Source organism: Thamnophis elegans, chromosome 11 (genome assembly GCF_009769535.1).
Source record: "Thamnophis elegans isolate rThaEle1 chromosome 11, rThaEle1.pri, whole genome shotgun sequence".
Lineage (NCBI taxonomy): Eukaryota > Metazoa > Chordata > Lepidosauria > Squamata > Colubridae > Thamnophis > Thamnophis elegans.
The window spans coordinates 5,723,501-5,740,036 of record NC_045551.1 but is presented as its reverse complement, the minus strand read 5'-3'; the positions used below and the strand labels follow the sequence as shown (position 1 = coordinate 5,740,036).

The following is a 16,536-nucleotide window of genomic DNA, read 5'->3' as shown; positions in this document are numbered from 1 at the left end:
ATGTCGGACACAGCCGCAGGGCAGCCAAAAGACGCTTTCTTTTTGCCTCACCAGCCATAAACCTCACCGCACGTCACTGGTGTTTGCCTCAAAGTATATTATAATATTGCAGGAAAAATGAAAGCTCTTTACAAATAATGGTTATGTGTCAAATACATCCTGACTCTTGTATGTTTAGCATACAGGTAATCCTTGGATTATGACAGCAATTGGGATTAAGATTTTATACCCCCGAAAATGTATCTTGAAATGTGTTGAACCTCTTGCCGGTTGCATTAGAAGATGGGAAAGATAATTCTTCATGAGAAATTGTTCAGCTCTTTGTTTCTAAATGAAGACTACCTTTTAAAATTCTTTCTATTATAATCCATTAGTTTTTGGTCTTGTAGAAAACGAGGAGCTTCAAAATCCAATCATATTCTTTATTTATATCTTAGTTATAATGTGCTTTTCAGGTAGGGCTTTAATGAATAATTGCCCACCCATTGTTTATACTTGCTGTTTTTTCTATAACTACCATTAATTTTCTTGCTCCCCAAATTCTGTCAGTGAGAAAAATATACAAGGGCTTCATGATGCCTTTTGATAGTTACAGGTAGGAGTCCTCTGCCTAAAAATACTATTACTACTTGAGTTGGTCGAGTAGGTGCACTTTCAAAGCTAATATAAAATGAATTTCTGCTTCTGTTAATAAATATCGAAATACGTTAAATGTTGACAGAACAGAGGAAAACAAAGAAGAAACCACTGATTGTTTCACGCAGCCGGTTCCCTGCTGATGCCTGATTGCTAACTACTGCTAATTGTTTCCCTAAATGCTATTGATTGAGTAAAGATTGTTTCCCAAGTGACTCTGCAATGTGTCCAATTGGAGTATTGCTTTTGATTACCCTTTTGAGGCAAATGGGAAGTAATTGTTCCATTTTACTCTGCCCTGGTTAGATCCATTTGTAGTACCCTAATTTTAGAACAGGTTGAGAGAGGGTTACTGAAGTGGTAAATGATGTGGAAACCAAATCCTTTGAGGGATAGTTCAATGATTAGAGCAGTGTTTCTCAACCTTGGCAACTTGAAGATGTCCGGAATTCAACTCCCAGAATTCCCCAGCCAGCATTCGCTGGCTGGGGAATTCTGGGAGTTGAATTCCGGACATCTTCAAGTTGCCAAGGTTGAGAAACACTGGATTAGAGTATAGGAAAGTGAAAGTGAAAGGAACATATAGTAGTGTTTTCAAATACTTGAAAAGGGTGGGTTGCAGTGATGGGTTTCAAATTTTTTTAGAGCCTCTTCTGTAAGTGTGGCCTGCTTTGTGGGAGTGGCTTGCTGGCCACGTGACTGGGTGGGTGTGGCTTGCCAGCCATGTGACTGGATGGGCATGGCCAACTTGTAAAATGTGGTGAAATTCACTTAATAACACTCTTGCTTAGCAACCAAAATGTTGGCTCAGAAACTCTGGCATTTGAAGCACGCAAGTCTTAAAGCTGTCAAGTTACAAGACCCTTGCACCCCTAACCCTTTAGGGGGGAAAAAACCCCAGGGGTGTTCAAAGTTGACAGCTTTAAGACTTGTGGACTTCAACTCCCAGAATTCCTCCTCTCGCTCTTCATCTTGATAATGTGCGGACGGGCAGGGGGAGGGAGGGAGCTGGAACCGGTTCTAAACAGCAGTGTAGATTTGTGGAATCTCTTCTAGAGAAGAGGTTAGAACTGGCAGGAACCCACCCCTGGTGGGTTGCCTTATTTTTTATTGACCCAGGGGGCAGAACAGATCCAATGACAGAGGAATTTCCTGACTGTATAAGCTATAAGTCAGCAGAGCCGGCTGCTTTATGAAGGAGTTCTCCTACCACTGACTTCTATGAACAGAACCTGGATGATCACCTGCCAGAAATGCGTTAATGCAGTGACCTCCAACCTTTTGGATACCCAGGACCAGTTCTGTGGAGAGAGGTTTTTTTTCACGGACTGGTGGGAGTGTGATATTCCTGTGCTGCCTGCCTCTGCCCCACATACTTTGCCTCCCACATACACCATGAGCAACATGGCCAAGGAATCCAATATATAGCTGAATTAGACAAATAATTACATCTGGACTTGGGAAAAAGTTAATAGTATTCTATACCCTTGAAGGAGTTAATTTACCAACAGGAGGATTTTATGTTGCCACGTGAAATAATCACTACTCTGCTTTTATATACTGTATGTGCAAGCTAATACACTAAGTCTGCACCCTCAGTTTTCATTATAATTTAAGCTCTCTCTATGGTTCCTATTCCCCAATCGTGTATGAAGCAATTATTTCATGAACCTGTGAAATAGTCTTTGACCCATAAGGCACTATGGGAGTGCAGAGGTGGCGCAGTGGTTAGGGTGCAGTACTGCAGGCCACTTCAGCTGACTGTTATCTGCAGTTCCGCGGTTCAAATCTCACCGGCTCAAGGTTGACTCAGCCTTCCGTCCTTCCGAGGTGGGTGAAATGAGGACCCGGATTGTTGTTGGGGGCGATATGCTGACTCTGTAAACCGCTTAGAGAGGGCTGAAAGCCCTATGAAGCGGTATATAAGTCTAACTGCTATTGCTATTACTACTGTTATTCTTTTAAGGTGCCCCGAGTATTGTGTTTGCTAAATCAAATAAGTTCCCCTCCCGAGATCCCCACTTAAAAGAGTACTGTATTATCAATAGGTTTCTATGATGTCCTCTTAATATATTATCTATCATCTGTTTATTACCCCAAGGACAAGTTCTATGAGCTTTTTCTCATCCTTTTTTTATGTGCTTTCCAAGAACCAACACATTACACCAGTGGTCTCCCAACCTTGCCATCTTTAAGACCTGTGGACTTCAACTCCCAGAGTTCCTCAGCCAGCTGGCTGAGGAACTCTGGGAGTTGAAGTCCACAAGTCTTAAAAGTTGCCAAGCTCGGAGACCACTGCATATTACACAATTCCCATTCAGAAAGCCTGTACGCGCCATTCCCTTATATACCTTGCAATTCTATGCCTTCCCGCGGGAGGCGCTGTACTCATCGCGCTCCCAAAGAGACGTTCTTCGAAACGAAGCCGTTGGTCGCGCAGGTTAGGTCTGCGCAAGCGTAAAGCCGCCGCCATCTTGAGAATGTGCTGAGGACGGGAGTCTGCGAGAGGGGCCTGAGCGGAGCGGACTGCCTTCCGCGTTGCCTCGCCTTCCTCTAGACAAAAAGTTTTCCAGACCAGGTTAGGTTGCGTCTATTTTTTTTTTCTAAAAAAAAAAAAAACATGCGTATGTATTTTTTTGCGCAATGGGCCCGCCGTGCGTTTCCGAATGTAAAACAGACCATATAACATTTAGGGAAGAACTGCGCAGACGCGACGCGCACGCGCGCGCGGGCAGAACCCGCATGCGCGGAGGGAAGCGCGAGAGGGCTAACTGGCGAAGAGCATGCGCAGTATAAAGCTGCTTGGTTGTGAGGGAAACGCAGCCCTTTTTCCCCCTCAGAGGTGGGAATAACGGCAGTTGCCTCAGGCTACAATTTGCGTCGAATTGTGGTGCTGTCAAACCGCTTTTGGGTGGTTCAGCATCTCTGAAATTGGGTGGGAAGAGTCCATTTAATCCATTTTGAGGTTTAACAACCCCCGCTTGCGGCGTTGAAAGAAGAATTAAGAAGGGCTTTCACCACAAAGGTGCGCATCTCCTTTCGGATTGAGCGCAAGATCCGAGTTAAGCAAAGAAGGGGAATAAGGAGGGAGCATTTTCACTCGAATAGGGAAATACTGGTTTTCCTGAGATTGCAAGGACCCCTTTCCTAGCATCTTAAAATAGCAGCTAAACTTGGGTGAGAAATGTAAAATTTATGCAAGCTCAAAACTTCAGAGAGAATTTTTATAAGACGTTTTTTATAGATGGTATTTAGACCCTTGCACCCCTAACCCTTTAGGGGGAAAAAAAAAAACCCCAGGGGTGTTCAAAGTTGACAGCTTTAAGACTTGTGGACTTCAACTCCCAGAATTCCTCCTCTCCCTGTAAAATTTATGCAAGCTCAAAACTTGAGAGAGAATTTTTATAAGACGTTTTTTATAGATGGTATTTAGACCCTTGCAGCCCTAACCCTTTAGGGAAAAAAAAAAAAACCCCAGGGGTGTTCAAAGTTGACAGCTTTAAGACTTGTGGACTTCAACTCCCAGAATTCCTCCTCTCCCTGTAAAATTTATGCAAGCTCAAAACTTGAGAGAGAATTTTTATAAGACGTTTTTTATAGATGGTATTTAGACCCTTGCAGCCCTAACCCTTTAGGGAAAAAAAAAAACCCCCAGGGGTGTTCAAAGTTGACAGCTTTAAGACTTGTGGACTTCAACTCCCAGAATTCCTCCTCTCCCTGTAAAATTTATGCAAGCTCAAAACTTGAGAGAGAATTTTTATAAGACGTTTTTTATAGATGGTATTTAGACCCTTGCAGCCCTAACCCTTTAGGGGAAAAAAAACCCCCCAGGGGTGTTCAAAGTTGACAGCTTTAAGACTTGTGGACTTCAACTCCCAGAATTCCTCCTCTCCCTGTAAAATTTATGCAAGCTCAAAACTTGAGAGAGAATTTTTATAAGACGTTTTTTATAGATGGTATTTAGACCCTTGCAGCCCTAACCCTTTAGGGAAAAAAAAAACCCCCAGGGGTGTTCAAAGTTGACAGCTTTAAGACTTGTGGACTTCAACTCCCAGAATTCCTCCTCTCCCTGTAAAATTTATGCAAGCTCAAAACTTGAGAGAGAATTTTTATAAGACGTTTTTTATAGATGGTATTTAGACCCTTGCAGCCCTAACCCTTTAGGGAAAAAAAAAAAAAACCCCAGGGGTGTTCAAAGTTGACAGCTTTAAGACTTGTGGACTTCAACTCCCAGAATTCCTCCTCTCCCTGTAAAATTTATGCAACCTCAAAACTTGAGAGAGAATTTTTATAAGACGTTTTTATAGATGGTATTTAGATCCTAAAAATTGTATGTTATCCGAATTTACATTCCAAATGTTGGATATGTGATTGTGTTGATGCTACGTATTATCATGTATGGTGGATTTGTAAAAAAAAAAGTTAAAGCATTTTGGCTAAACAATATGGTGGATTATTCAAAACATTCTTTAAAAGAGGATAAAGTTTACTCCTCAGTTGTTTTTGCTAGGCATAATTACAGACTGTACAGTTATAGAGACTAATTTGATTCTGAATTTAATAACGGCAGCAAGATTGCTGGAAGAAGGAAGAATTGCCTATTATTCAAGAATGGGCGTTAAAAGTAGTAAACTTAGCAGTGATGGCTAAAATCTCAGCATATTGGAAAGATTATTCAGATGAGAAATAGAAGTTGGAATGGAGAAGATGGATTGGCTACATTCAAAATAAATACCGGACTAAGAAATTTCAATTAGCTTATGAATGAATGAACAAAGAATGTTACAATTTATCTAAAGTTAGCTTAATAAAAAGGGAATTAAAGTACAAGAAGGAGGTAGAATGTTATAGTTAGTTAGCTTATGTTAGTGTATGATTGTTAAATGTTTATACCCTGTATTTTGCTCTGGAAAGTTGGGGGGGAGGGAGGGGTGCCGGGGTTGGGGGGGAGGGAGGGAAGGAGAAATATTTGTAAAACTTATTAAAACTTTTCAATTAAAAAAATAGCAGCTAACAAAAACAGTGGGAAATGGGCTTGTCTGGTGGGTAATATGTCCTACGGGTAAGGCTTTTTTATTGTTCCATTCCAAAATTATTTCTGATATAAAAGTGAGTTATAAAGTGGTAGAGATATTTGTTGGTAACAGGAAAATATATGATTAATAAATAATACATATAAGAACCAGAAGGCTGATTTCCTATATTTCCTTTTACTTGGAATTGAATGTGTGTGCATGTGAGAGAACGCACAACAAACTATTTTTAAGTACAACTCCTGAATTTGTCCTGTGACCAGATAATTGTTTATTCCATTTGTGCAGAGGCTTGTCTCTGTACAAATACATTGGCAATCTAACACTTTATACTTTGACTCCATAGGTGCTGCCTACCTCAGGCTGCTTCTGCCATGGGGGATGTGAAGAATTTCCTATATGCTTGGTGTGGCAAGCGAAAAATCACCATCGCTTATGAGATCCGTGCTGTGGGCAACAAGAACAGGCAGAAATTTGTGTGTGAGGTGAGCATTGAATGACTGCCAAAAATAATTATTCACCAGCTCCCTTCACAAAGATTTTTCTAAATTTATATTACAGAGAGAACTGCAATATATGGCTTAGCTAAAAATAAAGAGAGCAAGACTTACAGAGTATATTTATTTAGATACAAGCCAGTCCAGGTTAAACCTTTACTTGATTCCTATTTCTCAGGGAGACCTAAGCATGTATTTAACTTCTTAGTTAAATTAATAATGCTAAAAATGATTTACCCACATAAATTTTGCCCTTATTTCTTATTTCAAATCCCATTGCTCCTCAAGGTTGGACCTTCAGGTGGCTTGCAAAATGAAACAAAAATATCTAAAGTATAATAAATCAACTAAAACATTTAAATGATATACCATCTGCTACTTAGAAAAATCTAATTTAGAGGGAAGTTTTATTTTCTATATTTGCATTATGACTGGAACTTGCTGGAAAGAAAGCAGAGGTAGAGACTTGGGTCATAAGGTTTTGATTGAAAAACAATCAAAACCTGTATTGATCATGTGACTAATCCAAACAAAACTGATGATAGAGTGAATTGGGCAAGCATGCAATCATTTCAGGGTAAGAGCAACAGTACATATTGCTGCTACTCTCATTTGAATTGCACTTTCCATGTCAAACAAACAGTGGGAGCTGCAAATACAAATCCTGCTGTAGGATTTGCTATTTGACCAAGGTTGCTTTAAGAAGATTTGCAAAGCTATGTTAACTTTATACAACAGGCATCTATGTTGCTGAAGTTATTTAGCAATATATTTATATTTATAATAGGTTCGTGTGACAGGTTTCAACTATATTGGTATGGGCAATTCCACCAACAAGAAGGATGCTCAGACCAATGCTGCAAGAGACTTCCTTAATTATCTTGTTCGAGTGAATGAAATCAAAAGTGAAGAAATTCCAGCTTTTGGAGTAAGTGATAACTATCACCTGCAGAATATGTTATTTTTTTGCACACTATTTTGTTGTCTGGGGAAGAGAAGCAGTATTTTTTATTAATAACATTACTTGAAACTTTTTTTCAAAATTTGTTTTACGAGAAACCATATTTGGAAGTCACAATTTTTCCCTTTTTGCATCAGTCTATAGAACTTGCTTTATATCCTTCATTTCAGATTCTGAATATTTTGATTTATACAAAATTTATTTTGAAAAGGAAAAGAGAAGACACCATTGGGAGGGAGGGAGGCATTTATTCAGAAATGTTTTTTGTCCAAAATTCTGTGGAATTTATTCATTATATGTGCATTCAGGATTAGAGGGCGAGATTTCTTAAAGCACGTTTTAAACATTTAAAAATGTCAACCTTTTAAAACTCAAGTTAAAGGGTACATTCTATCTTGGGGGGGGGCAATATATTTGTAACACAGTCATGCAGAGAAATGCAGTTATATATGCACCTTTGTTTTGTAGCAGTAAACCTGACTGTTATATAGTAGTTCTACTTGAGGTGCATCTGGCTTGAAAATATACTCTTAGTAGAGTACGAGTTGCAATTTTACAGATTTTTTGATTATGCTTAGGCGGGAGCAGTGGGTGCTCCTACTGAAGGTGCCTCTGGAGCAGATATTGGAGATGGACCTGATGCTCCTTTGGGAGGGCCTATTCCCCCTCATTTGGCTCTCAAATCAGAAATTGGTAAGTCAGTCAACCTCTGCATGCTCAATACATTGTATATTACCAAACAAATTAAAACCGTGCTTATTAGGCAATGGAAGTTCAGTCCCATCTGACAATGATCCAACATAATTAACTGACTTATTTGATTTTTTTTTTATTCTTAATCTGGATTCACCTCAGAATTCCTGACAAAATATTTTTCAGTATTTGTAAAACCTGTGTTTTTCTTCAATAATAACCTGTCAAATATTCTGCGTTTTTTCTTTTTGTTTATTAAATTTATTCGCTATCCATTTCATTGTCACAACTCTGAGCATCTTATAATACATAAAACTAGTATAAAAGATTAAAACAATGAGACAAATAGTTTAAAATTAACAAGAACTGTTGATGGTTTTAGTTTAATTTTATATTATGTTTCTATGGTTTATTCATTTTATTTTTAAGTTGTTTATACCCTGCTTTACATCTCTCAAAATATCAGGAAGTATGGTAAACAAAATTTGTAGAAAAAGCCCCCCAATTTTTTTCATTTTTTTCCTAATCTAAATTCCTAAAATATCTGTTCTTGGAATTAGGAAAAAGCTAGAATTTAAAATTAGAAAATAATCAAAATAAACATCTATTTATACTTAGCATTTATTCTTTCACACTTAAAGCAAGTAATTTCAAAAGTTAGACTTTAATTACATTGGAAATTGAGGCGATGAACCCTCTTTTTCCTTTCCCCAGACCTAAGCTACAATTCCTGTTTGTTCTTGTTTATTAGGAGTCATTAAGATAAACAAAGATTTTTGAGTAATCACTGTCCCCACATCTGTTTTGAATTTGATGTTATAATCAATCTTGAAAGCTGTTCAGAAAGTGAATGTACATTACTTTGTTCACTGATAAGGGTGTGTATTGTCAGTTTCAAATGAAGCTTATTCGGGCAGGACAGAGGCAGTATTTGTGAGGTTCAGACATTTACCGTATTTATCGGCGTATAACACGCAGTTTTAAAACTAAAATTGCAAGCTTAAACCCTGCCTGCGTGTTATACGCCGATACTGCGTGTTATACGCCGGGTCCCAAACTGCCTGCTCCAGCTGATTCACCGGCGCCCATGATACTCATAGAAGTGCAGCATCCATTTCATGGCAGCGTCGGCGGCTCTCCAGCTACCCTGCCTGATATAACCCCTACCTTGCAGCAGTGGCGGCAGCTCTCCAGCCACCTGCTGTTCGCTTTAACCCCATCATTGAACAAGCGGCGGCTGGAGAGCCGCCCGCTGCCTGATTTAACCCCATCCTAGCAGCAGCGGCTCGCAGCGGCCAGAGAGCCGCCCGCTGCCTGTATTTTTTCTCCATCATTGCGGGTGCTTACCTTCCCGCCCGCCTGCTCTCTGGTCCCAAGTGTACGCGCCGGCATTCTCCCAATCAGCTGTGAGTCCGCAGCCGCCCGCGCTGCTGTTACTTCTGCCGTAATTCTGACGAGTGACGTCCCTGACGTTACGCTGAGGACGTTACTCGTCAGCGCAATTAAAGGGGGAAATGAACCGCATGTCTGACGGTAACTTTTATTGTTTAAACAGCCATAGGTAAAATACTGTATATCCCTGATGGGATCAAGACAGAAGCGTTCAGCATATACAGCTGCTTTCAAGTTAAAAGTTGTAGAATATGCCAAGCAACATGGGAATAGGGCTGCAGCAAGGCATTTTGGAGAGCCACCAACAGAATGCACAATACGAGAGTGGCGAAAAAATGTCGAAAAAATCAAGATGTTACCAAAATCAAAATGTGCTTTGCGCAGTGGCATAACGAAATGGCCACAACTAGAAAGTAAAGTGAAGGAATTCGTCCTGAACCAAAGAAAAGCAGGCATTGCTTTATCAACAAAAATGCTGACTTTTGAAGCTGTGAAAATCAGCAAAGAGCTGCAAATCCAGGATTTTAAAGGGACAACGTCATGGTGCCAAAGATTTATGAAGAGGCATGACCTTCGGATGCGAACAAGAACAAGGATTGCCCAGCGTATGCCAGATGATTATGAGGAAAAGATAATACATTTTCATAGATTTATTATCAATGCAAGAAAAAGACAAAATTTTGAAATGGGTCAAATCGGCAACATGGACGAAGTTCCCCTCACTTTCGATGTTCCTTCAAATAAAACTGTGGATTCAAAAGGTACTAAAACAGTAACAATTAAAACTTCAGGGCATGAAAAAAATCGTTACACTCTTGTTCTTGCCTGCACTGCAGATGGAAATAAGCTGCCTCCATTGGTAATTTTTAAAAGAAAAACGTTACCAAAGGAGAGAATTCCTAGTGGCGTACAAGTGCATGTTCATCCAAAAGGATGGATAGATGAAGAAGGCATGAAGCTTTGGATTAAAAATGTGTGGGGGAAGCGCCCAGGTGCTTTGTTAAAGAAGCCATGCTTATTGGTATTGGACGCATTTAGATCTCATCTTACAGAAAGAACAAAGGCGGAGTTTCAAAAGTTCAAAACTGATATAGCAGTTATTCCAGGCGGACTGACCTCACAATTACAGCCATTAGATGTTTGCATTAACAAGCCCTTCAAAGCTTTTATGCGTGAAGAGTGGAATAAATACATGTGTGATGAAACTCAACATGAAGTTACAAATTCTGGGCGAATGAAAAGACCTAGCATTTCAAAAGTGTGTCAGTGGGTGAAAACATCATGGGACGCAGTCAAAGAAGATATTGTTATCAACTCTTTTAAGAAATGTGGCATAAGCAATGCTTTGGATGGGGAAGAAGACGAACTGATCTATGAAGACAGTGAAAGCAGTGAAAGCAGTGCTCAGTTTGATTTTGAGGATACAAGTGAAGATGAGGAAGAGTTTTTTGGTTTTCCAAAAAGCAGTGATTCTGATTAAGTTTTTTTGCTCAAAGAGGTGTTTTTTCATTTCATATTTGCCTTTTAAGAGGAGTTAATGTTATAATTCATGTTCTAATGTTATAAATTTTAATCCAACATTAAGTTCCGAGCTTCCAAGTCATTTATTTTTAATGAAAAAAAATTTTACTCAAATTTTTGTGTTAAAATGGGGGATGCGTGTTATACGCCGGTGCGTGTTATACGCCGATAAATACGGTATATTAAAACTATCTATATCACAGATGTTAGTACTTTTAGTAACCATGCTTTTTTCTCCTCCCATTGCTAGATGCTGGTGCTACTTTTACTGAAACAGCAGTTGGAAATTCTGGCTATGGTGGAGCTCAGTGGGATCGTGGTGCTAACTTGAATGATTATTACTCCCGGAAGGAAGAACAGGAGGTCCAGGCTGTAAGTTTTTTTTTCTTGAAAACTTATTAACCAAGCTCATTTTTCATTATAAATATTTGTTTGTCAACAGAGCTATCATTTTCTTGTTTAAGTAAAACAAGATAATGATGCAAGACTAAAATACTTTAGCACAGATATAATCCTATAGCACAGTGATGTTGAACCTATGGCACGTGTGTCACAGGTGGCTTGCAGAGTTCTCTCTGCGTGCACGTGAGCTGTCGCCCCAGCTCAGTTCTATTGCGCATGTGAGTGTGCCTCCCACTAGCCAGCTGATTTTCGGGTCTCTTGTGCATGCAGGAGACATGCTTTAGCCAACATTAGATTAGCCATCACTGCTATAGTATATATAATGCTATATATAATCATGTTAACATTTTGACAGTTTTACTTTGATTAACAGGTAGTACAAATGTTTAGTTATTCCTTTGCTAACTAAATCTGTAATAATGTATCTGAATTATAATACAATTATGCTGTACATTCTAGGAAATAAGATTCCAAAGGTTCCTATTGTTATCTGTTCAGAGTTCTCCAAGTAAGAGTTTTTGGAGCACTAAATCTTACATTTTCTGAGAATAATCCACTTGGTTATAAGTGTTAAAAGATTTATTTATTTTTTTACAGTAGCATGTAATCAAATTAAGAGTAGTGTTCATAGCAATTTAAAGTTAATTGTTCCTTGCTACTAGACTTTGGAGTCAGAAGAAATTGATTTAAATGCTGGCCTTCATGGAAATTGGACTTTGGAGAATGCTAAAGCCCGTCTGAATCAGTTTTTCCAAAAGGAAAAAATCCAAGGCGAATATAAATACACTCAAGTGGGACCTGATCACAACAGGTTTGGCAGTTTTTTTTTTTCATAAGGCTGATGTTGTTGAAAAACATTTTCCTTGTTAATAGCTGGTTGTGTGCTCTTCATCTCTAAATAGAGATACCTTAATAGTTTAGCAGAGTATTAAGCAAGGGCTGTTCCATTTAAATGGCCTAAATAATGTAACCAATGTTTATTATTTTTTGCCCTCTTTCCTTGAATTTGTAAATAATTTTCAGTCATTTTGTAGTAAAATTTAAAGAATGTTCTTAGTTCTGACTCACAATCTATATAATAGTCATACAGCATCTTATTAAATTTGAAAAGCAGAAAATCCTGGGAACAATATTTGCTAATGTGTTGATGTGTGAAAAAAATCAGTACCATGCCTGTTCTTAAAATCTAAATTACAATTTGAACAAAAACTCATGGAGACTATTACTGGACTCTTAAAGGAATAGGGAAGATAAAAATTGTTACGTGTAGAAAGCTAGTGTATGCACACCAAAAAAGTTTGAATTTGCATTTGTTTCACATGCCTGATGTTTATTTTAATCCCATTTGTTTGGAGATGCAGTACCTTCATGTAATCCCAGAAGAGGTTTATAATATAAAGTGGCTTGCCAGTCAAGCCTTGATTTTTGCAGTGTGTTTGACATTTAATTGCTATTGCAAAGTTCCTTACAATATTAAACAAAGCTGTAGTAGTAAATATATTATTGACTAAATATATAATAGGCTGATAAAGAAATAATTTTCTCTCCTCTGTCTCTGCCTTCAGTTGTCTTCCTGTTCCTACCTGTCCTTCAAACATCCAAAATTAACCAAAGTGAAGCTATTCACCTTCTAATAACTTCATAAATTAGTCTTGGTTTTGTTGGTATCTCAATTGTATTTTTGCATGAACATTACTCTAAAGAAATCTAGTTAAACATTTGCTTTTACATGATATATACCTTCTAAAATGAAATATACAGCTCTCTGAATACTGAACAAGAAAATAGCTGTATATAGCTTTGGATTCAATATTCAAAAAGGAAAAGAAATAAGGGGAAAAGCTACCAAGGCTTCTAATGCCTTCCTAGTTTGACTCCAACAAATAATAGATGATGCCTGATGTAGTTTGATACATAAATTCAGAGGTTTGATTCAATTTCTGATTTGAAATACTTCATGTCATTTCCCTTTCAGCTTCCATAAAAGATAGTTCTTTGTGCAATTGTTGTATACTATCAGGATTATCATATTCATAAATTACCATTTTAGACTTTTTCCTCTATAGCTCTTGAAGTTGTGCTGCTATGTTCTTTTTTCCAAGTACAAGCTTTATTTAACATTTACTTGGTGAAGATGGAGGCATGGATGACAGTATGTTTCTCGGTCTGTTTGCTGTTTTCCCAAGAGCATTCCAGGGTGTAGAATTTGTTACTCCCAGGAAGGCTTGGATGGATTTCTTGCATCTCTAAAGAAGAAAATTATGTTAAAAACATCTAAATAAATAAACACACCATGTTTAGGTATAAATTGGCATAGTTTTAAAAAGAAGAATAATGAATGTACTGCCAGTTATATCAAACCTATGTAATTTTGTCTGGGATAAAAAAACTCTTAGAAGACAAATCCCCATGGAATTGCAGTGTTTAATGTGTCCTGCCAAGTACTGTATCTCCCCCCCCCATTGTCTTTTAAACCTAATGATGTGAGATTTTTAAAATAAGCAAACTGAGAATTTTTTCCCAAAACACTCAGTGTCTTTCCTAGTAGCTTACAGTAGTTGAAATGGGTTCATCTAGATATGGGGGAAAGTGAAGTGGGTGGTACATTGAAATGGTACATTTAAACAAATAAATTTCTTAATTTGGAGATTAGAATGTTTATATTTAAACATTCAGATATAAGAATTCAGTAGCACTGAACCTTTTTAGCTTCAGAACTTAACATTGAAGCTACAAAATTGGCACATATACTTAGGATTAAATTCCACTAAACACACCCACGCTTTATTTTGTTGCTTTTTGATCTAGATTTGATACAACCTTCTTAAGCCTTGGGTCTCTTATGCTTCTTTTCATTTCTTCTGCTCTTTCAGGTGCTAGAGATTGTAGTCTTCTGTTTCCCAGTTAACTAGAAATCTCTGTTATACCCAGAATCAAAGTCTGTTTACCTTAAATTGGTGGCTTTGTGATTCTAAAAAAACAAAATGAATCATTTTTGTGCAGTCCTGTTTTTTCCCCATCAATCACAATTCAAACTGACAGAAATTCACATTAATGAATAACTGGTTAATTGAAAACTGGTAGTTAGTACTTTGAATTTCTTCCTGTATGTATGAGGTGGTAGGAAGAGCATATATGCTCAAGGCTCCAGTAGGTTGGTTGTGCAATAAATATTTAAAAATTTGATTAGTATTGTATTAGTTATTAAGTTACTAATTAGTTTATTTCGTGAAATATGCAGAATTGTTTTGTAGAAATACAATCATGGAGATTTTCCTGTTCCACATAATGGAACAGAATAGGTATTTAATTACATACATAATTATGTTGGTGAATGTGTAAATTCTGTGATTGGAAGCTACTATAAAGGCTATATTTTTTTAAACCTAAACACATTGCCCTGTTGCACAAAATCAATTTTCCATCAGGAAAAGGACTTCAATAGTAATTCAATATAAGTTCTGTGCTGAATGGGGGGGCAACTGCGACACCAGAGATTTTTGCTTGTTCACACATGTGCTGCTGCTTAGGCTGTACTAAGCAATCACATGGGACTCTATTGTAAACTAATTTCTGGTGTCATTGTTCCCCCCCCCAGGTGGAGGAAACGAATTGAGTGCTGAATTTAAGCCTGGCTGAGAAACATACTGACATCGGTGTCATTAATGAAAGGGTGGCTGTTTGTCCCTGAGAGCCAGTGGTCTTCTGATTCATGAAGCCGCTGTGCCTGAAGGTCAGTTCACTGGTGGCTTAGGAAGGAGCTAAGAATAAACTTAGTATCATCTAGTTTGATTTTTTTATCTGCAGTGAAATAACTAATATATCTGGGCAAAGCTTTACATATAACTTACTTTTCCTACAGTATTTTATCTTTAAAAATAATCTGTGGAGATTGTCTCTGCAAGATTTTAAATCCAGTAATCTTTGCAAAATCTGGCTAAATTCATATCACTTTCCAGAAGAAATGCTCAGAAGGATCAGTCTAGCTCCTGTTATATTGAATATCTGATCTCAAACGTCTTTAGCAGTCCTAGAATGTTTAAAATTAATGTAATTCCTTAGAATAACTAATAGCCTGTTTGTATGCATATTTACATAGCTAGAGATATCTGTTGAGTAAATGCTGAGCAAATGATTTAAAAAGCATATGCTGTAAATACTGGGTGCCAGAATGCACCCAAAATGTCAGTTCAGTTTATCTATGGATGGGCTTATGAATGAGTTTATGCAGTAATGCTTTTTAAAAGTATACATTTGATTAATTGATTGGCTTGATTTGATTTCCATGGTCGTCTATCTCAACAAATGGCACTGGGTAGCATAAATATTAAAACAGATTTTGATCAAATTTAAAACAATACAAAAATATATGGCACCAAGTAGAACTATAACTACACATGTTAATACAATCAAGAAATGGGGCCCTTCACAGACTTGAGGCCCCAGGCCTGGGCACACAGCCAAGACTTCATGACCTTACAAAAGGCCAGTCAGGTCTGGGTCTTTCTGCTCTCTGAAGGGAGAAAGTTTCAGAGGGCAGGGGCTATGGTGGAGAAGGCATGTCTCCTGCTCCCTGACAACTTGTATTCATTGGCTGATGAGACCCATAACACACCCAATCTGCCAGAAATGACTGGAAGACGACAGTCCCTTAGGTCAGTGGTCTCCAACCTTGGCAACTTTAAGACTTGTGGACTTCAACTCCCAGAGTTGAACTCTGGGAGTTGAAGTCCACAGGTCTTAAAGTTGCCAAGGTTGGAGACCACTGCCTTAGGTAACCTGCCACGAAGCCATTACACCCAGAAGCATATTGGTGTTACATGTGTTGAATATTTGACACCATATAATACCTGTGCAGGGACACGGTGGCTCAGTGGCTAAGACGCTGAGCTTGCCGATCAGAAGGTCGGCAGTTCAATGGTTCGAATCCCTAGCACTGCGTAACGGGGTGAGCTCCCGTTACTTGTCCCAGCTTCTGCCAACTTAACAGTTTGAAAGCAAGTAGAAAAATAGGGACCACTTTGGTGGGAAGGTAACAGAGCTCCGTGCGCCTTTGGCATTAAGTCATGCCAGCCACATGACCACGGAGATGTCTTCAGACAGCGCTGGGTCTTCGGCTTAGAAATGAAGATGAGCACTGCCCGTAGAGCTGGAAATGACTAGCACGCATGTGTGGGGGAACCTTTACTTTACTACCTGTGCAATTGCATTCTGCATTATTTGAAGCCTCTGAATGCTTTTCAAGAGCAGCCCAATGTAGAACTCATTGCAACAATCCAGATGAGAGGTCGCGAGGGCATGAGTGTGAGCAAAGATTCCCAATCCAGGAATGGGGGCAATTGGCGCACAATTCTAAAATGTGCAAAGGCCCTCCTGGCCATTGCTACCTCCTGATATTATC

The 16,536-nt window shown here is 38.5% G+C and overlaps 1 protein-coding gene across 3 annotated transcripts in view; it reads left to right on the top strand.

The window, feature by feature from the left end:
• The first annotated feature begins 3,113 nt into the window (after nucleotides 1-3,113).
• DHX9 (DExH-box helicase 9) overlaps nucleotides 3,114-16,536 on the top strand; it is a 37,210-nt gene continuing 23,787 nt past the window's right edge. The window contains exons 1-6 of one of the 3 annotated variants that reach the window (XM_032227033.1): nucleotides 3,114-3,214; nucleotides 6,016-6,154; nucleotides 6,954-7,094; nucleotides 7,706-7,820; nucleotides 10,984-11,105; nucleotides 11,798-11,946. In XM_032227033.1, the coding sequence (XP_032082924.1) occupies nucleotides 6,044-6,154; nucleotides 6,954-7,094; nucleotides 7,706-7,820; nucleotides 10,984-11,105; nucleotides 11,798-11,946 (638 nt within the window). In that variant the 5' untranslated portion in view covers nucleotides 3,114-3,214; nucleotides 6,016-6,043. Of the gene's footprint in view, nucleotides 3,215-3,435; nucleotides 3,662-6,015; nucleotides 6,155-6,953; nucleotides 7,095-7,705; nucleotides 7,821-10,983; nucleotides 11,106-11,797; nucleotides 11,947-14,770; nucleotides 14,869-16,536 lie in introns of those variants that run through there. The other 2 variants (XM_032227034.1, XM_032227035.1) reach the window with 2 other exon arrangements.